This window comes from Mchenga conophoros, linkage group LG7 (genome assembly GCF_057382185.1).
Source record: "Mchenga conophoros isolate Kocher_MC1m ecotype Shallow Benthic linkage group LG7, M_conophoros_male_GT1.1, whole genome shotgun sequence".
Taxonomy (NCBI): Eukaryota; Metazoa; Chordata; class Actinopteri; order Cichliformes; family Cichlidae; genus Mchenga; species Mchenga conophoros.
In genome coordinates, this window is record NC_140532.1 from 27,625,822 (window position 1) to 27,651,170 (window position 25,349).

The 25,349-nt window shown below is 40.2% G+C and overlaps 1 protein-coding gene across 4 annotated transcripts in view; it reads left to right on the forward strand.

Annotated features, from left to right (window-relative positions):
- The window catches only part of LOC146570285 (receptor-type tyrosine-protein phosphatase zeta-like), a 99,843-nt gene that overhangs the window by 6,331 nt on the left and 68,163 nt on the right, over positions 1–25,349 (forward strand). For all 4 annotated transcript variants that reach the window (XR_014893451.1, XM_085283222.1, XM_085283224.1 and 1 more), the window contains exons 2-3: positions 16,457–16,519; positions 24,432–24,611. Coding sequence is in view for 3 of the 4 variants with exons in the window: in XM_085283222.1 (XP_085139348.1) it covers positions 16,457–16,519; positions 24,432–24,611 (243 nt within the window). In the remaining variant the exon portion in view is untranslated. The remainder of the gene's footprint in view (positions 1–16,456; positions 16,520–24,431; positions 24,612–25,349) is intronic.

Genomic DNA, 25,349 nt, shown 5'->3' on the forward strand with positions numbered 1-25,349 from the left:
GATTCTTGATATCAAGGGTGTTCTTAAGCAGAATAGGAGAGCCTTTTGAGTCAGGAAACAGAGAACATCTGAAGAGTATACAGAGATAGCTGAGGAGAGGCATTAGTGAGGGGAAAACACTTTTCCATTACTACCTACTCAGATTGACTTCCCAGGTTTGCCATGGTTCTCAGAGTTTTCCATTAGGTCATAGTACCTGGTACCAGGTACTAAAGTAGTACCTAATCTGCCTGGTTCCAAGCCCCCAAATATCACACTGGGAAAATCAAACAGCTGGTGATGGACTTTTACAGGCACAACCATCCTCCTTCTGCACCAGTGAACATTCAGGGAATGGACATTGAGATGGGGGACTCATAAGTACCTGGGTGTTCACCTGACCAGTAGATTGCATTAACAATTCAAAGGCCATCTACAGGAAAGGACAAAGCAGGCTGTATCTGCTACGGAAACCGAGGTTATTTGGAGTGCAGGGTCAGCTCCTAAAGACCTATGGGGGTGTCCAAACTCATAGGCTGCATCCTCCTGAGGCCGCATTTGTTGGCCGATTACGTCACAGTGTCGCGACGAAGGCTGTCCAAATTTGTAGACTCCTCCAAATGCGGCCGACAAGTGCTGCCTCCTTTTCCAATGTCAATCCAAGCTCACCTTTTAACATGTTACTTACAGTAATGGAGAGAACAGCAGCGGTCAGTTTGAGTCTTGGTATTGTTGTTATGTTAATAGGAGCAACTCTGGTCTTTGCTGTAAAGCACAATGCACTTTATCATCTTTGTTTACGTGTCTTAAATACGAACAGTGACAGTAAGAATATAAACTTGTGTCAGAAAAGCCATGCAACTCTGTTTTTACAATTTGGTCAAAGTCTTTAGGAACATAACAGTGTGATATTATGATTTTCTCTATGTTGTCTAAGTTGCTATTGTAGTTATTCCACATTGGCCTTAATTCACTGGGAAGTGGATCATCCCAGCTTGTGCCTTGTTTGCATGTCTCTTGAAGCACTCTTTTGCCTGTAAGTAGAAAAGGGGGGATGAATCTCAATGGGCCGTAAAGGGATTCAGCCATAGACGGGATGCCTTGTCTTGTAGCACGTTATTGTTGGGGCGAAAATGAAACCTGATTGTCTGCATCAATATGAGGCATCAAATACTACTCTGAGTTTGTCTGGTTTTTGGGGATGATATATCCTGCGGTGAGGAATATACCACTTTTCTCCTTCTTTTGCTTCACTGTGCACTTCCTCTGCATCACCCTTTTCTACGATTTCAATCAAACTTTATATGTTGTTCCTTGTACATTGGGTACAGTTTGGTTTGAGGCTTTGAAGCCGCACAGTGGCCATTTGCTTATTGTCTGGTAAGAAGGGTCTCTCCTTAAATGGAAGTGGCATTTCATAATGTCCTTCAGTGTTTTTGTAAATCCCTTCCTTTTAACATGTTAAGAAAGAGAATGTCATCTTGAGACACTGACCTGTTATCCTTGTTATCGTCCTTAAAGTCAGACTCAATAACCTTGATTGCATCAGCTGGAGTCACTAGTGGGAGCTCTTTAACTGCAACTCTGACACAGAGTAGACATACTAGAAGAGTCATCGTAAGACAATGCCAGGCGTGCAATTCTCCAGTCCAATGCTGTGCGAACTGCATAAGGTTCATTCTCTCCTCCTAAGATTACTTGCTTTGGAGGAGCTTAGCTTATTCCTGAGAGCAACTCTAGCCAATTAAAAGGACAACTTCACAGTCTGGTGGTTGCAGCCTATTCTGTGTTGATCTGAATTTGTGGCTGGTTTGTTGCTCATTTACCATTGTCATAGTTGAAGTTGTGCAGAGTGGAGAGCCTGAAATGATGTGATCAGGTTGCACATGATCTTGGCTTCAGAAGACATGAACTTGGCAAAGTCCTTTAAAACTGGAAACTTCCCACTTTCTTTCATAAACGGAGTAGCTTGACGATTTCACCTTGCAGCTGCCCAGTTTGGTATCATTTGAACAAGTTTTTGGTTCTCCTCACAATCGTCGAGAATATTTAAACCTTCCCCTGAATCCTGTGGAGTCATTTGTTTGGATCTTTGGCCAATTTGCCAGACTTTCTCTGAATGCTTTCTGTACATCAAATGGATGTTGTACATGCTAGGGCTGGGCCATATCATACCGTTCACGGTAATACGGGTATAATGTTTTTGGTCATATCGCCCTGCTCTAGTACATGCATCCCTGTATGCTTGACTGTCATTTCTGTAGAAGATGCCATCAAGCGTTTGTCAAGCTGGACCTCCTATGTATTTCTTTAAGTAGTGCAGTTTGTTAACAGGGGAGATGTGCAGTAAAGGAAGCTTTCCACTCGTTGAATTGTATTGGTTCACATGTTGTACATACTTGTTTTTACCATTCATCGTAAACTTTGAGAAGCCGTTTTTCCTTTCTATGGGCCTCCTCCTCCGACAGGGCAATGTAGTTGACCATTGGATCCCAGAAAACCTGGGTTGGAGCTGTGGAACTGGAACCTTGAAGTGGCTCTCACTGGGACCACATAGCTGAGTGTGGGTTGATCTCCTTCTCTGTTTGGGATAGAGCTCTTTTCAGCTTGGGTCAAGCTCCTATTGAAGCATCCCCGGTTAAAAAGATGTTCTCTCAAATGGTTGGCCACTGTCCCACAAACGTTTTGGATATTGATCTGGTTCGTTAAGTAACAGAGGTGGCTGCTAATCAGTTTCAGCTGCCCTTTTTTATCTTTTCTGACATTTTTTTTTGTTTGTTCAAAACTAGTTTTGTATTTGGCTAGGGTCGGTGTCACCAGTGGTAGCATGAGGTGATACTGGACCCTACAGAGGTTGCACAGGCAGTCAAAGTCCATTGCCAAAAGGTTTGCTGTTTCGTCCCAACACAGTATCAAGAGCATGGAAGAGATTCCAGGAGACAGGCGCTCTAGGAGAGCTTGTCAGGGCTGTAGAAGGTCCTTAACCCATCAGCAAGACCACTGGTACCACTACACCACTTGCTCCTTTGTGCAATGAAAAAGCAGATTGTCAGAGCCCTACAAAATGAACTCCAGCAGGCCACTGGTGTGATTGTCTCTGACCAAACAATTGGAAACAGGCTTCGTGAAGGTGGTCTGAGAGCCCAGTGTCCTCTGGTTGTCCCTGTGCTTTACAGTTTTTATAAATGAGAGCAAGTTCAGCTTAAGCACATGTGACAGACCTGAAACAGTATGGAGAAAATTACATTATTAAGCATGACTGGCTTGGTGGCGGGTCAGTGATGGTCTGGGGAGGGATGCACAGACCTCTACAGGCTGACTGTCCCTGACTGCCATTAGGTATCTGGTTGGAAAGATCAGTGGGTTTTGAGTTCCTCCTGGTTCATGACAATACTCACCCTCAGTGCAGAGAGTTTGCAGGCAGTTCCTGGAGGATGAAGGAACTGATACCACTGACTGGCCCCCGTGTTTGCCTGACCTAAAGCCAGTAGAACACCTCTGTGACAGTTTGTTTCTTTGAACTCTGGCTTGATAAATTTTATTTTCAATATATTATGTGGCTTTCTTTTGTTCCTAACCTAACATTACCGAGTATATATCTAGTAACAACTGTCACGGGGTGAAACGGGACAAGTTATTTAGAGTTTTATTGTGCATGTTTTGCAATGTTTTATCTGTTTTAATATTTTAATATTGTATATTGGGTTTGTTTGTATGAGCTTTATTGCATGTTTTTATCTTATTTAAATTGAACACCTGTCCTGTAAAGACTCCGCCCCTACCTGATAGTAAACTGATCACACCTGCGAGAGATCCCAGAGAGGCCAATAAGAGGGCCTGGCAGACCATAGAGCGAGGGGGGAGAAAAAGCTTGAGAGAAGGCTTGAGAGGAGGAGAGACATGGCATGGTAACCGGTGTGGGCGACGGCCGCGCAGAGCGGCACAGAGGCCCGGCTATAGGCAGCTGGCCAAGGCGTGCGGCAAAGGAGAACGAGACCAGAGATCGCGGACGACCGCGCACTGGAGGGAGTGATCGGAGCTGAGCGGAGAGGTCTGTGCTGGTGTTGACGGGAGGTAGCTCCTCGCCGAGAGAGGCCCACGGCAGGGGATAGAGAGGCAGCGGGATGGCGCCTTATGTCCCCGGGACGGCGAGTCTATGGCTACGCGTGTGAAGCACAACACAGTGGTGGGCGGAGTTAGGAGCTCTGCCCATCTGGGGTAAGTCCCGATTCATCCCGTCTAAGACGAACCTCCAGTGGAATTTAAGAATGGTGACTGCCGCTGGCCCTCTCTCCTTTTTCTAGTTGGCATCAGAATGAAGAGGCCGACAGGACGGCGACAATCCTGTTGGTTTCTGCACCGTTTGGACTTGTATATCGTGGCGGATGCCACTGGACTGTTAATGTTGTGTTTTATTGCTTTTTATTGTGTTACCCCTTGGCCAAGGTTGTTTTAATTCATTTTGCATTTTTAACTATTTAAATATAATAAATTATATTTTAATTATACAGCTTTTTAATCGTGTGCTTTCCCTTGGCGGCTCCACTGCTCTGTCCGTTTGGAGGAAGGTTTCCTTCCTTTAAAAAACGACACTGTGGAAATAAAATCAGCCTTTCCGCTCCGTTACACAACTATACCAGGTATTAACTAGAGATGGACCGATCCGATATTACATATCGGTATCGGTCCGATACTGAAATAAAAATGTAATTCGATCCATTAAATATCAAAAAAGCACCTCACAAAATTTGCGACATGGCATAACTTGGCCCATAACCGTAGTACGTCGGAGCAGTATGCCTCACGTGATAGAGCGGCTGTGTGTATTTGCAGACTCGCTACCAGCCCGGCATTTCATCTCCGAGGAAGTTATCCCAGAGAGAAGTAAAGCAAGTGTGTAAGTTCATCTCTGAATGTTTGTAAAGCATAGAGATTAACAACCGATATATGGAGCGACTGCCTCTCTCTCCCTCACTCTTCTGCTGCTACTTCAATCGTGAAACTGATCAATGATCAGCTGATCAGCTTTTCTGTCGCGAGTCCGTCTCTCTTGTTTGTTTATTGCCCACTTTGTGCCAGAAAGAGGAAACCAGCGGCTGAACAACAGCAGCACGTTTAAGCTTGATAATCTGTTGTTAGAATTTATTTACTTTCTACACCAGGATCCTTTTCTACGCAGCTGACGGCTGGTAACTGTGCAGGGGCGGATCTAGCAAAGTTTAGCCAGGGGGGCTGATAGGGCATAAACAGGGAAAAGGGGGCACAAAGACATACTTTTATTTCTTATTCTTATTTAAAATGTTTAGCTTTTAATAAATAATTATCCGAATCTTACACTCAAAGTTTTAATCTGATGTAAAATGTATAGAAGTCCATTACTGTATATAGAAACTATTAAGTCTAATATACCCTAGTAAGCTATAGTACTTTTTCCTTTGGGAAGGTACGATCTGTGCAGTCTGCAATTCTGTTGAAGAAAGATGTTGAATCTATTTAATTATTCTTGAAAAATAATTTATTTCTGTACATTTTTTTTCACACTTCATCAAATTAAAGTTGATTACGTCGATTAAGCATCATAAGGTGGAGGGTGGTTCCCTAATTTTTTTCTTTGCTGGGAGTTTTAGAGCCCTATTAGTTAGGTTGCTTACTCTCTAAAATACCAGAATAGGGAGGATGGAGTAGGTTTAAGTTTATTAGATTGATCAGTATTGCTGAACTATGAAATATTTTGGGTGCAGTGTATTTTTTGCATACAGCTATAACAGAATAGCTTTAGTGTTTGTTTTTTTTAACTTGAGTATGAACTTATACAAAAAGCAGCAAGATATTTTAAAAAACAGCTTTATTGATTAAAAAACACACTATATTGGATTCATATCAGTATCGGCAGATATCCAAATTTATGATATTGGTATCAGACATAAAAAAGTGGTATTGTGCCATCTCTAGTATTAACCTCTCAAAGCAGCACTAATATCGCCTCTCACTCTAAGACAGCTGGGATTGGCTGCAGTCCCATCGCGAGTGGATAGGAAGGAAATGGCTTCATATTATATACAGTAAGCAGTAGGTTTCCATATAAATACACATAGAATTCTCTGTACCACTACAGCACAGTTTGGGGTAAACTCCACCCCTCCAAACTTCTTTGGAGCCACTAGAGCAAAAGTCATAGCACTAGGTAATCTCATCATGTGAAAAAAAATGCTTATTTTTGTTTGTGTTTTACAGTCATCTAAATAATTATGGTTGTTCTCCTCCAGTTCAGATAAGTAGCCATTTAGAGAGAAAAAATTAAATCCCAAATAAATGTCATCATAATAGATGTCTTTCTGAAAGTGCTTATAATATAAAGTGCCTTGAGGTAAATGATTTGGTGCTATATAAATAACTGGGAATTGAGTATTGCAAGGTCATTTAAATCATTGGAGTCCAGAATATCATTTTGCTCAAATATATGATCAAGTTGTGATAAGAAACAGATTTTGCATGAGAAATAGAGGGAGAGAAATAAAAGGATTATTAAGAAATTGCAAGTAAATAAGAAATCACCAGACAGTGCTAAAGAGGGAAAATTAAATAGAAGTATGTCAAGGTTACGAGAGGACAAATCCATAATTTCCTCTGTGTCTGCCCCCTAGCTGCTAATTTAAATTAGGTCATCTCTCAAAATAGTCATGTGTGTCCAAGGTGTTGAGAGCAAATGCCCGCCTGTTAATGAGTCAGTGATTGTGTTATTGATGATGATCACACACATCACAATGGATATATGCAAGTAAAAAACCAATTGATGTTTGGCTGCAAACTTGCAGGCAGGGTGGCTGTGGCTGCCCCCTGCAGATGATGTGGCACTGAAATCTTTAGAAGGTCAGCGGGTAGGACGCCCTGCTTAGAACACTATGGACAGAAAACTCAATCATCTTTTTTCCTGTGAGACTGAACCCATGTTTTTTCAAGTTGTGGTCTGTATGCTACAAATGGGAAACACTATTCTAATAAATACCCCATTATACAGCCACCATTTACAAGCTTATCTGTATGTGAATTCGGTAATAAAATACTTCTAGATGGAATTAAGTGCAAGATAGAACTGAGCTTTTTAGAGTAGGGGAAAAATAAATGTTATTCATGTAGTCTCGTAAATAATGGATAACTTTTGGTTAGCTGGCCATTCAGTCTTAGATAAATTTTATTCATATGTCCATTGTATATGTTAAATTTCAAATTCCTTTTTTGCAGACATACTTTTGAATGGCTCTTTACGCTAAAGCTGATTCAAACCTGTCCATTGAACCCTGATACTTTGCTCTTCACTGTAACGATATTATCACAATATCTTCTCAGTCAAATGTTGTTTTGTTGGTGTTGTGCTGCCTTTGTTGGCATATTAATATAAAAATGGGTATTTTCAGTATTATATGTGTTCTATAGACACAATGTTCATTTTCAATTTATAAATATAACACAGTTATCAGTGAGTGGAAACTGCATACTGGACATCTGCGCATCAAAAGGACCCAGTCGAGGTGGTTCAGGAATCTGATTAGTATGCCTCCTGGGTGAGGTGTTCCCAGCATGTCCCGCAGGAGGGAGGCCCTGGGGCAGACCTAGGACACAGTGGAGAGATTGCATTCCATAATTTCCTCAGGTATTAATAAAGTATTCTGATTCTCTCAGCTGAAGATGGATGGATGAATGGAAATTTAATGACTGGACTTGTTGCACAGGTGGCATCCTATTATGGTGCCACACTGAGCTCCTGAAAGCCTCCCATTCTTTCACAAATGTTTGTAAAAGGAGTCTGCGTGCCTAGGTGATTGATTTTTATACACCCGTGGCTGTGGAAGTTATTGAATTCAATGATTTGGATGAGTGATTGAATACTTTCAGCAGTATAGAAATAGACTTTATTTGATCACACATTGGGGAAATTCACTTGTTACAGTATCGCAAGGGACGTGGGACACAAGGTACAATTGAGATCTATTGGAAAAAAAAATAATTTAAACGGAAAAATATTTTTAAAATAGTATACAACAAAGAAAAATACTATACGATACAATAGTAAAATATACTATATAAAGATTGTTACTATATACAATAAGATACACCAAGAGTTTTATTTTTATATATGTATATAAAGTGCAGTGGGAGTGATAAAAATATGTATGTATTTTAAACAGTATTTTTATCCTGTGTGGATATTTTACAGTCTTAAAATGAGGTTCTCATTCAACCTTGGTCTACTACTTTTGGTGGGTTACTTCAGTGTTTACTGCCCATTTTCCCTAGTTGGCAACTTGGAAATACTACATGCCTTGGATGCAGCATTAAAATCGTCAAATTCATTCATGAAGTAGTCTTTTGATTTCACTACATGCTCTAACCGACGTCCCTAGGCATACCATTTTCAATTGATTTACTCTCCAACTGAGGATTAAGTTGACAAAGTATTTAATCCAAGAAAGAGGGCTTTACATTCATCCTCACACTTCCCTTCTCGTTGTTGTTTCTTTGGGATACAGTGCTGGCATTCTGCTCCATCCATTTAAGTCCAGTGTTTAATTAAGTTGTTTTTCTGTTGAAGGAGCTTCTCTGGGGGCCTTTGACAAACTCTTTCGTCAGTGTGTGTACAATCAGATTAGAATCAAAACACCTCTACTTAGAAGACATGCTTTATAAATAAGGAAATCTGCAAAAGAAGGTAATTCAGTGCTTAGTTTTGCAGGACTTATTAGACATTAGAAAAGGCAGAATTTTGAGTAAATAAGACAACAAATATTTGCTTTATCTCAAAAGTTGGGCAGTTATTGCCTTTGAAATACTTTTTTTTTTAAACTTTTTTTAAATGTTGGGACAGTTTGTGTGTAAAACGATGTATGATGTTTACCTGGAAACACTTGTGCAAAATACTAAACCACCTATTTGCTTAATATTTATAACTAAATGCTAAAAATCTGGCCCTCTTTAACAATCTATTAAGTTGTTTCCTTTTCCTCTCCATGCTGCTACCTCTCTAGCAGACAACCAGATAAAAGATAACAGAAGCCATCATAGTGTCATTAAAGATCCTTATTAAACTTCTGCACACTCCAAAAGACCTCAGCCTGCCCAGCTGATGAAGCCAACTTTGGCCCACCTTGTACAGAGCATAAGTGTTATGTGACTAGTCCTGTTTATTGTTTTGGTAAATGGATTTGTACTTTAGTGTCCAAACCACAGTTATGCTGTCAATGAGCATTTTACTGGTGTTAATGAGCAGGTGGTGAGGTCACACCAGATGAAGTAGGCGATACTCTGGATCATCAGAGAACTTCTGGAGATGGCATTTTGTGGTGTTGTATCTGAAGTCCGAAGTATAGAGGATAAAAAGGAAGGGACAGAGGACCGTCCCCTGAGGGCCCCTGATGCTGCATATCACCACTTCAGACACACAGACCTGAAGCCTCACGTACTGTAGTCTTTTGATGAGGTAGTCCATTGTCCATGCAGTCACAGTGCTTCTAGTACTCTACAGCTGTGAAAGTGATCTTGCCAAAAAGTAATTCTATGGATTGCATCATCCACCCCAACACCAGGATGGTAAGCAAACAGCAGGGGTCCAGCAGCAAGAGAATGGAGGTTGTTGATCCCCTCCAGACTCTTCATCAAGTGGGAAAAGTAAAAACACAGGTCTAAAATGGTTAGGCTCCCTGGGGTATACAGTCTTTAGCACCAGAACGACACAGGAAGTTTTTCACTTTGGTGGGAGGAGTGTGAAAATGCAAAATCTTGTCCGAAGAGGGGGGAGTAGCACATTGGGAGTGGGGCTTGAATCAAAAGTCCCTTTTCCATTAGTACCTACTCAGGTCGACTTGCCATGGATCTACGTGACTCGACTCACATCGACTTGCTTTCCAGCCCAGTAGTACCTTGTTTGCGTGCTTGTTGTCATTGCAATGAATCTGCACGTCCTGCGATGTAATTACTAGAGCTGGGCGATATAAGATTTTTTTCATATCACGATATGTTTTTTTCATTTCAGGCGATAACGATATCTATCACGATATAAGCCAAATAACTAATTTGTAAGATTTAAATGTGCCGTTGCTCACAAGTAAAATGTGAAATAATCAGCAGCTTGTTTTTATTTAAATATTTATTTCCCATAATAAGTTCAACAGGGTAGATGTACTTAAGGAACATGAGACGTTTTCAGATAAATAAAGGCAAATATTGCAAACTACACAAAAGGCAGCCGCTAAAGCGTTTAAGTTTCAAAATAGAACAAACGAAACAGACTAAATTGTCAATTCCACTTAGAAACAAAATATTAATTCTAAAAATAAATCTTAGTTTGTTTTACAGAAGAACAGACAAAACTGACTAACTTTTGTCAATATCAAATAAACTGAGAACTAAAAGGAAATTCTCAATCTCTCCTTGTTGTATAGCTTAGCTTTTCAAACAGTTTTAACAGTTACTTTAGTCTGACAAAAGCCGAATGACGAATTAGCGCTTCCAGTCAGAGACTGAGGCTACGTCCACACATACACGGGTATTTTTGAAAACGGAGATTTTCCGTTTTCGTTTTAAAAAATAATCCCGTCCACACATAAAGGCAGAAATGAAGGAAAACGCTGCTATGAACATGCCAAAGCAGCAGGTGGCGCTAGATTCCTAACCGTGCAGAAATGTTGGCCAATCAGAAGTCTAGAAGCCTCGGTGGGAAAAAGTAAACAAAGCTGGGTCATAGAAGCAGAACCGAGTCGTATGTGTGGACGGACAGTAACTGTGTGTATATGTAAGCATTTAAACACTGCAGAGAGTAGAATTAACAGTAACAGTATTGTAGAAATTCACAATAACGTGGCGCACAGTGTGACGTCAAAAAATGCGCACACCTTTCACGCTGCGTTTTCTCCGTTTTTCTAGTCCAACACGTAAATGCAAAAACTGAGTTTTTAAAAATCTTCGTTTTCAGTGACCAAAAACGCCGTTTACGTGTGGACGAAAGGTACAGACGCATAGAAAAATCTGCGTTTTCAAAAATACCCGGGTACGTGTGGACGTAGTGCATGCACCAGTTTATTGTATTTCCAGACTTGCTTTCGGCACAGTTTACAGTGCATGCTACTCTGTTTTTTGTCAGACTTGAAATAGCCGAAATACCTTCACACTACGGAACTTCTATGGCTCTTCCGTTCGACAATCTCTCCGGCATTGGAACCATCATCGGTTTTCTCTTCGGTCACGCTCGGTTGATTTTTCTAGTCGGCACACTCATTTCCTCCATTACCCGGGCGGTACGGTGGCTGGCTGCTTCCCAAACAAATACACATGTGCGGCTTGGCACTTGTGCTGTACGTAACAAGTCACGTGACGTGACGCTGCGGCTGTGATTGGTTCGGCTCTGCGCTACTTAATTTGGATTGGCTGTTTGTTTTTTGTTTTTTTTGTTTTTTTTTAAGAGGACAAGAGCGGCGAGGTCTATCGCGATAGTTTAATTTTTCTATCAAGAAAAAGTTATATCGCAATACATATCGTTATCGTTCTATCGCCCAGCTCTAGTAATTACTATTGACACGACTGCGACACACCAGTTGGTGGCATGCAGTCTGATGATGTCACATTTTAGTACCTGTTTTGATCAATTGGAACCCTAGCTGAGCAGGTACTAAAAAGTGCCTTGTACCAGTTACTATGACCTAATGGAAAACCGTGGTGAACCGTGACGAGTCAATCCGAGTCAGTACTAATAGAAAAGGGGATAATCTCTCTTTAAAAAAGGGATTCAGTTCACGATTGCTCTATTCTGTAGTCTGTATCCATAACCAGTTTTGTCAATACTCTGACTGAGGGTTGGTTCACGCTTACGCAGAAGTGCAGTCAAGACAGAGCAGTTGGATAGGACTCCTTCTTTTGAGGTCCAGGGAAGCAGGACTGCCAGGCCTTCAGTTAATCATTCTGGGTATGTCTCATTCATTAGCAGCAGGTTAATTTGTGCAGCCAGACATTCATTGTTAGTTAGTTAGCTTCTTTAGCCAGTAAGTGGGATTCATATCAGGGCCTGGTGCTGTCCAACTCTTCATGCTTCATTCTTTTTTGGATATCTGCAACTGTTGACGCTTGTTCAGGGAGGTTGCTATGGTTGCTCTTAGCACCACCAGATACCCAGTATTGTTATTATGGGTTACATCCTTCTCCCACATAGTCCTCCAGTATTGCTCCATCTCCAGCCTTGTTTGTTATAGTTTCCCTGCCACTGAGTGTACACCTTCGATGGTTCAATGGAGAGCAGCTGGTTTATCCTCCTGGCTTCTAGAATAGAATAGGACTTTATTGTCATTGTACATGTACAACGAAATTGTAGGTGCTCCACACCGACTGTATCTTATGTATGTGTGTATGTATGTGTGTATACACACAAAACAAGAGGAAAAAAATACAAAAATAAGACAAAGGCACACATTGGAGAACAAAACAGTTGCAAAGTGCTCAGAGGCAGTGCAAAGAAAGACTTGGTCCGCGAAGAGTCAGTGTGTGAGTGGCCTGAGTGATAAAGGTTACTCAGACCATGGCTTAGATTGGTGAGGCAGGATTTCTGGGCAGCAGGTCAAACAGGTGGTGAGCGGGGTGCAAGGGGTCCCCTGTGATGGCACTGGTTTTCCTGAGACCTTCCTGACGAAGGTCTCCAGGGGTAGCAGAGGGCAGCAAATTATTTCTTGGGAGGTGTTAATTACCCTCTGTGCAGTCTTCCTGTTCTCATTAGTGGTCTGTCCATACCAAATACCCAGGCAGTAGGAGAGCACACTCCACTGAGAAACATTAGAAGGCCAGCAGCAGCTTCTCATTAAGGTTATTCTTCCTTAGGACACGAAGGAAGTGCAGCTGTTGCTGGTCCTTCTTTACCAGGACGTTGGTGTTGTCCGTCAAGGTGAGACCTGAAGTCCATTAGGAATTCTTTGTTTTAAGGACGTTCAGCTTCAGGTTGTTTTCTGAGCACCAGTGGGACAAGTTCTCTACCTCCGCCCTGTACGCTGTCTCATCTCCATCAGAGATGAGCCGAACCATGGTGGTGTCATCACTTTATGATGGTATTCAGTGCCTTCAACAAATGCACTGGGGCTTGGTTCCCAATAAATAACTTCGATGTTTCTATGTATGTGTGTGAACAGGTGACTGAAATGAGGCGTATTGCATAGTGCTTTGAGTACTATTTGAGTAGATTAAAAAAGTGCTATATAGTAATCAGTCGTTTACAATGGTTTGAGATCATATTCAGAGTTTGTTAGTGTTTGTGTGTATGAAATAATTAATTTTTTTCCTGTTGTTTTTTCTTTCATTGGATTTTCATAGAAATAAATAATTCATCCTGTATTTTTACCAGTAATTCATCCAATTACTAATACCACCCCCACCATGCTCAAATCCTCGTTGGCATCAAGAGCTGAGGGTCAGGGATTCGGGTGGAAGTAGAGGGGAGGGGGTTGTTACACATTCTGGCATGAGCACCAGTTCTCACCCCACAGCCTGTAGATGTCCTGGCTCTCCCAGGGTTTAGCTAATCCTCTTATTCAGCTTCTGGCTGGAGGCTGCGGGGCTCCCACAGACCGGAGCACAGAGTCGGCCACTCTCCGCTGAATAAACACAGTGACACAGTTGTGGTCTTTTTCTATTTCGTACAGGCGCTGAGCAAGAATTCTCCATAGAATCTATTCTACTCCTTCACTCTTTTCCAGTAAGCATGTTAACCCACCACCCCCAATCATCAAGACCTGAATTACATCTCTCCTACTCAGTCACCCTCCCATGTTCACTTCTTTGTTCTTCTAAAATCAGCTTTTCTCTCTTGATCCCCTTTTGCTCTATAACAGAAACCTTTTTTTTCTTCATTATTGATGGCTTCAGGAATATTTTCTCCAAACAGCGCAACAAACACTAGCCACATTGTGTAGTGTGACATCATTTTATGCTCCCTCCACAGAGGTTCCCAAGCGCTTTGCTTGCCGAGTTTACTTAACAAAGGAAAATATGATTTGTCAAAAAACCTGAACATCATGGACTGTAAATGTGCTAATTACCTCAAACTTAGCATAATGTCATCCATCCCAGTCACCTGTCCCAATCAATTTGGAAAATAAGGTTACTTTGTGCTTTCAGTTAGAGCAAAAGTGATACCAGACTACCATTTAAAAAATGAATTTGAGGCATGGTTGCAAAAAAAATCTTTCTCTTGCATGCTCATAGACTAAAAAGGAATCTGGTGCTACTTCTGATCTATTAAACATGCTAAAATGTCTTAAAAAGAGCACAAATTCTCACAGCTTTGAGATATGTTTGTAAATTCAGAGACAACTGTCATTTTTAATTTGAGTTTACAAGCTTTGACTATTACAAAGTTAAAGCAAATATGGGAAAGTGTATAGATGTATATGTGACTTTTAAAACTTCAATTTAGTTGTTGGGTTCCTGTTAATATGCACTGCAAATAAAAGTCTTATTATTTTACAAGAAGAGTGCTAGAGAGCATAATTATTTCTTGATTAAATTCTATTCACATTAATTGTCAAACATTTTGATTATTGGTTGTTTTTTATGATTATTTTTAAACAGATGTCCCTAACATGAACTTGTACCAGGTTATTAAATGCTAGTTATTAATTGTCTATGTTACAAAAATCCAAGTTTTTAAGTTTCTGATTGCAAGCCACACAAAAGATGAAATTTGAATGATTTGTTTTGTTGTGTTTTTTTTAAAACAGGCAATTCCTTTATTATGTAGAAATTGTAACCTTGTGGATATGTTGTGACACAAAAACGGAGAATTTTTAAAAGTATATTTGAATCATTTGAGAGGTTAAAAAAATCTACAAACTCAACAAATAAAGTATGCGTAATCAAATTATCCAGACAAATTATTTGTCATTGGCCTAGGTTCCCAGCTTTGCCTTGTTGGGAATTAAGCTTAGAGTGTAACTTTGATAACCTGAAATTTAATCTAAAATGAAAAGTTTAGTGCTCTTAACACTTTCGTGACAGATTGTTAGCTAGGGAGAGTGTGACGCCAGTGTGTATATATGTATGCACAGAGACATCTGCATACACAGGAACAGACTGTAATAAGCTCTTGTTGATATACTGGTTACAGAGCAAACAGGTGTTACATGTCAGAACTGCTTACTTACACTGTCTGGCTGACATTTCCAGCTTAAGAGAGACAGAGCTCACAATTTCCTGTCAGGGTTGGCCCTACTGACAGCACAGACCTCACACCCCAGACCTCGGCAGCATTTTAGCTTGTGTCTCCATCTTAACACGGCTTCTGTCTGTGACTGTGCCATGTTGGCTTGAGCACAACACCAGACTGTCATTAGACTGCCACTTTTGCCAAAGAAAATCTTTTTGTAGAGGTATAATGTACAGCAAAAGTCTGCCATTTGAAGTTTATTTCCTCTCATCCACAAATAGTAAATGCTTACATCTTTAGCAAAGATTTTTTTATTTGTCTAAAATATTTACATTGACTGGCAATTACTCACTCGCAGCACAGCCAGAAACCTCACCACCCTCCCGAATTAATATGCCACACACTATAGAGCAAGTTCATGCTCACATCTCTGCCCTATTAAGAAAAAAATGGGGGTAAAAAAGTAGCAAAATTTTATCACTAACAAAAAAATGGCACTGTGACACACACCCCAGAGCACACACGCACACACTGGCGTTATGTTTGGGCAGCAGCCCTTTTATTTGTGGCAACAAAAATTTTCTGATATATCTGAGCAGTATTATCAGGTCCTGTCCTGCAAATGAGCTCCATTCAACAGTTTGAATTTAATTTGGTGGCAGTACCTCTTGTTCAGCCGTAGGACTTTAATAATATCCATGAAGTTCTCCACCACCTGAAGGTTCTGGTTAAAATGACGCTTCAACTCAAAGTAACAGTTTTCTTAAGTAGAGCAAAGACTCCTGATACGAGGTGCAGTCCATGATGGTGGAGCTTGAGTCCATTTCACAGCAGCCTGGCCTATAGAGAGAAAATACATTAATGAAAAAAAATAAGCTAAAAATGAATAATTACTCAAATATCTTGCAGAATATACTTCGACTGCGTGCCCAAGTCAAATCTGTCACATCTGTGTATTTAAAAACAAACAAACAAACAAACAAACAAAAAGATCCCCATGAACTAAATAGAAGAGAAGAAGTTAAAGAATTGAAACTCGGAGGTAGGGTGAGGCACGTAAACGAGAATGAACAGCTTGCAGAACTGGGCGAACCTATATAGATGACAACCGGAAGGAGCGTGTTTGGAGGCGTGGCCCCGCTCCTGAAATTCCGATACTTAATCTCCAAATAAAATACCCACTGTTATTGTAGTTAACTTGGATATGTTAAATAATTTATGTAAATAGTTCTACTATTTATAGATAAAGAAACTGAATACTCTATGTGGAACATGTGTTGGTGACCATTTGTTTCTGTCTTGCAGCTGAAGGATATGGATACAGGAATCAGCGCAAATTTTCAGAAGACATTGACTGGTCGTACGCAGGTGAGTCAACAATCACAGGTAACAAAACAAAAATGCTGAAGCAACTTCTGTGCATTCAGAACGTTCCTGAATTAGTAGAGCAACATGGTGTCAACAGATTTGGGAGGTCTTCATTTTGTTATGTGTTTGTGTACACTGCTGTTTGGTAAGACTCTTGAGTATATATATTATTAGTGTGGGTCTTTTGAAACTGAGTGGATGCTTGGTGAAGTCTTGGGACTCGTCTGCAAACTCCAATCCACTTTTTGTGGTGGGGGAATAGGTGATACCCCGAACACGGTGGTGTTCTGGGGCATTGATATTGCTGGCCCTGGACCAACCTTTTCCTAACCCATGGCAGGTTGTGGGAGATGGGGGTGCCTACTGAGCCACAGGAGGTAGAGGATTACCCTCCTTCCGGGGGTAGTCCTCAACCTCTTGGTTTTACCTGTCCCATCCTTCCCTCCTCCACACTCCCTCATACAACACATCACTCACACACGTAGTCTTGAAGGGGTGTCGTGGATTGCGTAGGTTAGTGTGTAAGGCCATGAAAGGGCCCCCTGTGTAACGGATATTCATGAATACACGGATGCGCCTTATGCCCCCCCCCCCCCCGTCCTCCTTTTTTAATTACACACAGGGGTGCAGGAAGGGGGACATCTTCCTACACCCCTGTTTCACACACTCTGCCTCAGATCAGGGGCAACAAGCAGTTTGTGGTGGTTTAGGGCGACATCTGCTCACCAACACCAAAGGGGGGGGGGGGTGTTTGCACGTGTCTTTGTCTCTCTGTATGTCATCAGTTGGTAGGTGAGAGCGAGTGAACGAAGTGTATGAGCGTGTGTGTGTGCATGGTGGGGTCTAGGTCTGGGGCTTGCTGGGCCTTGGCTCAAGTGGGACATGGTGACCAGGTCGTGTGTACTTTTGGGAGCTGTCTGCCTTCAGGCTTCTGGGGGGCATCATTGCAGTTACCCTAATTATCAAGTACATTTGTGACAAAGACACAGTGACTGCGTGTGAGAATGCCTGACTCATACACTCTCTCCCCATCTCCTTCTCACGCTGTCCTTTCTCTCACACATACTATTGGAAAATTGTTGATTTATGTGTCTGTGTTTTTTCACATTTTTCGTGCTCCAGGTCTTGTATGTTTGTTTTTTTTGTTTTTTGGTTTTTTTTGGGGGGCGGGGTTGTTTTGTTTTATTTTGTTTTTGTCTCTTACTTGTGCAGTAGTTGGCAATACATTTTATTTGTTTTATTTGTTTAAAGTTTGTGGCAAGCCTATTCATGCTGTTATGCATTAAGCAAACACCAAAAGAGTATGGTAGGTATAGAAGCTCTAGCTAAAATAAAGAGTCTCAGTGGCATGTAAAGGAACAAAGAGCAGAAAGATAAATCTAAAAGACTTCCACACCCAGTACTGGACATCACTACCAACAATACAGACTGCATTGCCCTTTAGCTGCTGTTACATTAATCTTGAAACTTGATTTTTAGGCGAGAGGTTTCTTCCCTTTATGTGTTCTTAATGATCAAATACGGGCCTATCAGACTGCCAGTTTTTGTTTTGAAAGATTCATGTTTCCAAAAAAGAAAGGGGGGAAAAGGAAAAACTGGTGATAAACTGACTTTTCTTCTGTCACCATTAGAGCTGCACGATTAATCGTTAGAAAATCGCGATCTCGATTCATACTTATGAGCGATCTCATTTCCAAATGACAACGATTTACAAAAAGAAAAAGAAAAAAGATGACGACGACTGTACCGCATTTTGATCCGGGACGTAATCTGCATGAAAACAAGGCTCACTCTTCCTGCTCAACAAATAACAAGGGCGGAGCCTTATACCACGTGATACAGAAGCTGTGCCATGTGATGCTAAAATTAGCAGGGAAAAAACAACGTTGAGCACGTCAGGGATGACGAGAAAGTGACAGGAGAAAATCCGTCCCGGTCAACCACCCAAACATCAATAACGGGAACCTTATACAGCGCTTCCCTATACACGTCGAACTCCCGCAGGCACAAAGAAATTACGGAGGCTATCACTTATCACCTGGCCAAAGATATGGCTCCCATCAACACTGTGCAAAACGAGGGATTTAGGAAAATGATCAACACCCTAGACAAACGCTACACAGTGCCGTCCCGCAACTATTTTTCTATTGTTGCACTACCTGCTCTATACACGCAGTGTCGAGCAACGGTGGAAACGGGATTTCAAGCAGTACAACATTTTGCGGCAACAACAAAGCGTGAGACATTTGTTGTTTTTATGTTTATTTATTGTTTTTATGTTCAGTCTCAACTGTTACGAAGTTGATGTGCAGCTAATAAGTGCAATAAATATTTATACTGGAAAAGAAAATCGTGAGAGAATCGTGATCTCAATTCTAAGCCAAAAAATCGTGATTCTCATTTTATGCAAAATCGTGCAAAATCGTCATCGTCATATTTTGAGATTTTGGGTGATTGGATAGAACCACTGGATGAACCACTATATATGCAGGAGTATTTAGAACTATGTTCCTAGGACTATGCTCTTTTAGACCTCAGATAAGACTGCAGAGATCTCAGATGACATTCCTAGAATCTACTGGAGCCAAACAAAGTTTGGGTGGGGGGGTGGATGTTACTGCCCTGAGTGTTCCAATTACCTCAGAGACCACTGTTGCTTTCATCTTCCACATCTTTTCTAGCTCCTCTTCCGGCTCTTGACCCCTCGAGTTCCTTATGTTCCTACTTATTGGTATTGTTGTCGCTTTGCTATTGCTACATCTATCTTTACAACTTATCTTTGCTTAAGCATCTTAAAACACTTGGTTTTAGAACTAAACAAGCCTCTGGGATGAGAGGTGCAGTGTCTTCATCAAAACTTCACTAACTCCAATCACTTTCTTTCCACGCTTCTTAAACTACTATGATCTGGATAAATGAGAACCTATGCAGACATACTTCCACGATGCTTCCCTTTCTTGCTCCTCTTTTTTTCTCAGGTTTCTGAATCCCTGATGGATTCACTAAGTACATAAGTACATCAGTTTGATGACATCTGATGTACTCATGGATCTTTGTATTTTTATTGTGGACAGTGGTTCTGGTAGTGGCTATATAAATGATAGACAACTGTTAGATTGATAAATGTAAGGTTTTCCTACTTGATATTCAGTTTTTGTTGAAAAAAAAGGGGTCAGTTTCAACAAAAAATCTAAATTTGTTTCAAAGAGGAGAATACAATGCTCTCACAGTTACCCCAAGATAAAAGGAGTGATATTCTGATGTTGGAGTTTTCATGAACGTGAACTGTGCTGAAAACTGCTTCTCTGACTGAGCAAACACAAATGAATTAAACAAGCATGTTCTGACTTCTCCGATCATTCTCTAAAGTGGAAATGACTTCTCCATATTTTTAAGTTGGTCTTTGTTATGAATTCAAAATGATGTCACAAATTGGGCAGATGTCTTAACAATCATTTTAGTAACATACTCTGGACTGCATACTTTTATAAACAGGATTTTAACAGTAATCTCAGGATCAATGAATATATACAGTATATTCCAAATATTTTATAAATATTTCGTATTTAATTGTATTAAAAGACAAAACACATCAATAGCATTCACTAAGAAAGTTTTAGAGACTGGCTGAGATGGCGTGTTGCTTCTTCTCTGTAGAAAGCTCTTGCTTCACGATCTTTAAGAGGTGGCGATAGTTTCAATGTAATACAAATGAAGCATGGCTGTGGAACATCAAGCACTTAATAAGAAAAGCAAAAAACCCTCATTTTAACATTGTCATAAAGTTCAGGAAATACAAAGAAGAGAATTGTTTATATAATGGTGTTCTGTAAATACTTTGTCAATAATTCCTACACCTTTGACACATCACAAGCATCACTTTCAGTCTTCTGTCTGGCTTCCCACAGAGTTGACATTCGCAAACCTGAAACAATGACTTGGTGATGTTCCGGGGTAGGATGAGAGCCATCTTTTCAATTTCTTCCATGTACAAGTCGGCCACAATGGGAGAAATTGGGGAGCCCATGGCACACCCATGTTTCTGTGTGTAGTACTGACCCTTGTATGTAAAATATGTGTAATGAAGACAGTTCCAAAGGTAAACACACTTGGTCGATGCTGAGAGTAGTCCTGTTGCAGAGGATGAGGTCATCCTGTAATCTCTTACAAACTACCTCCAACGCTTCCGTGACTGGAATACAAATAAAGACACATGTAACATCATATAAGGCCATTGTTTCATCTGCTCCTGTAATGACATCTCGCACCTTCTCAACAAAATCCAAAATGTTCTGGATGTGGTGTCCAGAGCTGCCTACCAAGGGGTTGAGAATCAAAGACAAAAGATTTTAAGATGTCATAGGTGACATAGTTGATTATACAGACAATTGGTTTTAAAGGTGTGCACTTTTTACCAATCTTCTGTAAACCATACAGACTTGGTGTAGATTCCCCTGGGTATAGCCCTGGGTATGATGTCCAGTTAGTGTTGTCTTGTTCTAACTGTTTCAGACAATCTATCACCCTCTTCCTGTAACCACTTCCTGGGTTTCATTTTAGGGGTTCATAACTATTTTTGTTACTGAGCAGTGGCAAAAGGATGTTCTAGTGAGTTCTATGCTAAGCAAAGCCATAAAGGAACAAAGTTATATTAGACACTGGTCTGAAACTGATTAACAACCTAATCTGGTCAGCTACTTCAGCAGTCCCCAACCCCCGGGCCTCGGACCGGTACTGGTCCGTGCGTCGTTTGGTACCGGGCCGCGAGAGTTGAGGCTCAGGTGTGAAATGTATGGTTTTCAGGGTTTTTATTGGTTTTCAGCGTTATTTTGTTATCGTTTTTATCATTAACTCTGTTTTCCTCGGTCTTTTCACGTGTGTTATGAATAAATCTTCTTTTTTTTCGGTACCGGTACTAGTTTTATTTTGTTGTATGTATCCGCGACACCTTAAAGGCCGGTCCATGAAAATATTGTCGGGCATAAACCGGTCCGTGGCGCAAAAAAGGTTGGAGACCGCTGTCCTACTTAACTGACGAGATCAATGTTACAAGTCAGTTAAACTTCAATATCACAGAAGTTTAACTGACTTGATGCTATACTATGATTAAAAAGTGTTCTTTTAATTTTTGTAAAACGTGCACGGTGCATAAACACCTTGCATCCCCACGCACGGGGCGATCCACGCTAACTTGCTAACGGAGATTTGCCGCGTTAATGCGGTTATGGCATTAACGTCATTTTAACGAGATTAACGTTGACAGCACTAGTATATATGGATAAAGTACACATCATTTGCGTATGTTTAATCTATGTTTAAATGTCCCTTAGCATAATGTCCCTTGACCAGACACCTTTGGTAAGCACACAAGCTTTTAGCATAATTTTTCTGCTGACTTTAAAAGTTATTGGTTTTGGCAGGTTTGAGGTAATCACTTTGGAAAAATGTCGGTCTGTTTTATCCTTTCCACAACCAGCTTTGATCTGTGTTGTGTATCATTGCCCTATTGAAACGCTGAACACATTTGAACTGTTTTATTTCATTTTATCCACTTTGTACCAGTTCCGCTGGCAGCAATATTCCCCCAGTTCCAACCCAATATTTACCAGTTGGTACTATTTTCCCTGTGGTTAAGTACCTTAGCTTTATAAGTAAAGGTGAGCTAATCTGAGTTGATGTTGTAGAATAAGGAGGGGATGTTTTTCTCATTATCATTTAATATTTTAATATGCCATTATTAGTTCATTAGAAGTATATAACCAGCTTTGCATTAAGCATGAATTGAAGTTTTTGATCTTACATTATTCTTTGCATTACAGTGATGGTGATAACTTTAATTTGATCTTTCTTACAGGTACCAGAATAATAACATGATTTTCCATTGCAGATGTAACCATGATCATTCCATACACATTGCAGTTTGTTGCTCATTTTAGAGTTGTGCTCAAGGTAATTAAAGGTTAAAAGCTACAGCCAGCGCGAGTCTGGCTGATCTATGGAGGGCAAAGGCTTTGAGCTTGGAAGGCCGCACGCGCTTACACAGCACTTATAAGATGTCATTCTTGGTGATTTTGTGCTTAGTCATGTTTTAATATGTTTTAAGTAGAAGTAGCTGATCCAGCAATATTCATTTAATATTATATACTTGATTTAGAGCAATACACACTGATGGTCTTAATAAATGAAAGAGTCCTTGTAGTTGCCATGTTGTGTCTCAGCAGGGTACAGACGGTTCCAGGAGAAGGGGGGCAGTTAGCGTCTGCCCTCGGGAAGGAGACATTGTTATTCTTTGTGTTAAATAAAATTGTCAACATTGATTGTATTACACCTGTCACTACGCATGAGGGGGCGTTCTAATACCCTGATTTCATAAAACTATGGAGATGTGTTTTTTGAGATGAGATCTGAGACTGTCTGCATACAGTGTCCATCTCCCACGTGTGTGATCATTAAATCATCGTTTGACTCAACCCGACCGGACCAGTGTTGTTATTGTGGGTTTTTCCTCTGGTGTCCATCTCCAATATTTTTGAACCATAACAATGTACAGTAGCTAGTATCACCAAAGGTTTTACACCCTGTGGTCTATCCAGATCTTTTCATACTGCTCAGATGACACAGAACAAACCAAAAACAAGAAAACACATTGCTATTGTGTAATAACACCCTGACATAGTTTTTAGGGTCAGATTTCTGAGGGAAACAATGTGTATAGAAGTCCCTTCTTTTCCAAAAGATTCTATATCATACAATGTTTTGATGATGCTGTGATGAACACTGGGGTGGCTCAGGAGGTAGAATGGGTCAGAAGGTTGGTGGTTTGATCCCTGGCTGCTCCAGTCTGCATGCCAAATATCCTTGGGCAAGATTCGAACCTCAAGTTGCTCTCTGAAGCATCCATCAGAGTATGTGTAATGTGTAATGTGTGTGAATGTCAGATAGAAAGCACTTATGTAAAACCATACGGAAAAGTGCTTGTGTGAATGGGTGAATGAGGTGAATGAGGTATTGTGCGAAGCGTTTTGAGTGCTTCAAGAGAGTAGAAAAGCGCTATATTAGAATGAGTCCATTTGCCATTTAACACTGCTTTTGTCCAGAAATGTTACAGATGTGTATACTGTCTGTTCTATAGCAGCATGTGGCTCACGTAATATTAAAGAAAAAACATTTTAAGTCTTGAGCTCTGCTTAAGCATTTGCATTTATTTTGTTTCTCCATTCATTTATCTTTGTTTTTCCAACAGTGCGCTCACTGGTTTAACTTAACTTCTACAAAAATCAGCAGAGAAATGAGAAGTGCTTCACGTATTTAATCAACCACAAAACTTCTTTACTTATTAAGTGCAAGATTTGTTATCATATTGCAAATTTCAGAAAAAGTCATTGTAATTCATTTCCCAGATTAACTCTAATGATAAGGTACAAAGTTTACATGAATTCACAAAATGGTAAAATGTCAATTTTTTTGTATTGGAGTTTGTATTGTATTTTTTGTAGACATTTCTATATTAGATGGAGGAAAACAGGAATTTATTCTGTCATTTAAATGTTTATCTATTAGTTAATTACTTTGGTGTAGTATGAATGGACATGGAAGAGGTCTTTATTAATAGAAAAAGCTTGAAATGTCTGAAAATCTAATTAAAGGTTTAAACTCTATGCCTTCCTTCACATTTTTGAAGCTGTCCAGTGGGCAGGGCCAATTCTGGGCCCCAGGCCTTACTTTTGTGACACCCCTGAACTCGAGAGAGTCACCTACTCAACTGAAAATTATTGAAAGTAACAACTTTCACTTTTCACTATTTTTTAAAATTTATTTTGGGTTTGATTATTATTTGGTTGTCTTTCCACCAAGATCTACACCGCCCCAAAATGATTTATCTGAACACTAATTGTCTATATACACACTCCAGGAACATTAAACCAGAACAACTGGGCCAAGAAGTTTCCATCCTGCAGCAACGCCAAGCAGTCTCCCATCAACATAGAACAGAACCTGGCCCAGGTGAAACTACAGTACCAGAAGTTGAGCTTTGATGGCTGGGAGAATCTGACAACTAACAGAACAACAATCAAGAATGATGGCAAGACTGGTAATAACAGTAATGCTTTGGATTGTTTTTTTTTGTTTTTTTTGTTGTTGTTGTTGTTGTTTTCTAGAACAATGAGAATTTTGATCTAGTTTGGTCAGTTCTACATATTCACATATACTTATATCTCAACTACTGTATGGAATAAAATAGACATTTTACACACATTATGATCGCCAGTGGAGGAGTCCTTTTGAGCCTAGCAACTGATTTTTTTTCCTCCTCAGACAATAAAATTGAAATCTTGGAATATATTAACAGCATTTATTAGAGCACCAGCCAATGTAATTAAGAGATTGGCACTATAACTACTATATAATTTTTTGGTTTCTGTAAGGGTCACCTGTATGTGCAAGCTCAAAATTATATATTTATTGCTACATTATAATTAACGGGGAAATTAGATTTTTGCCAAGACAAAAAAACGTAACAGGCTTAAACTTACATGGATTAAATGGCACAAAGGGAGGCAAACAAAGAGAGATCACAGTTACCAAAACATATCAAAGGGACTTTTCTTCATGTGTTCAATAATCGGTGACTTAAAACAGGCTTAATATCATCAGTTCACAGTAAATAAGGTATTATCACAACAAAACCATAATTACATGACCGTGGCAACACGATGAAAACATGACCACTTTTGTGATCCATTCAAAGTAAGTTTCGATTCTTGAGCGTATCTTTTTAGCAAGTTAAAGAAAAGGCGACTTTTATTCAGGTCTGTTTTATGGTAGAGTG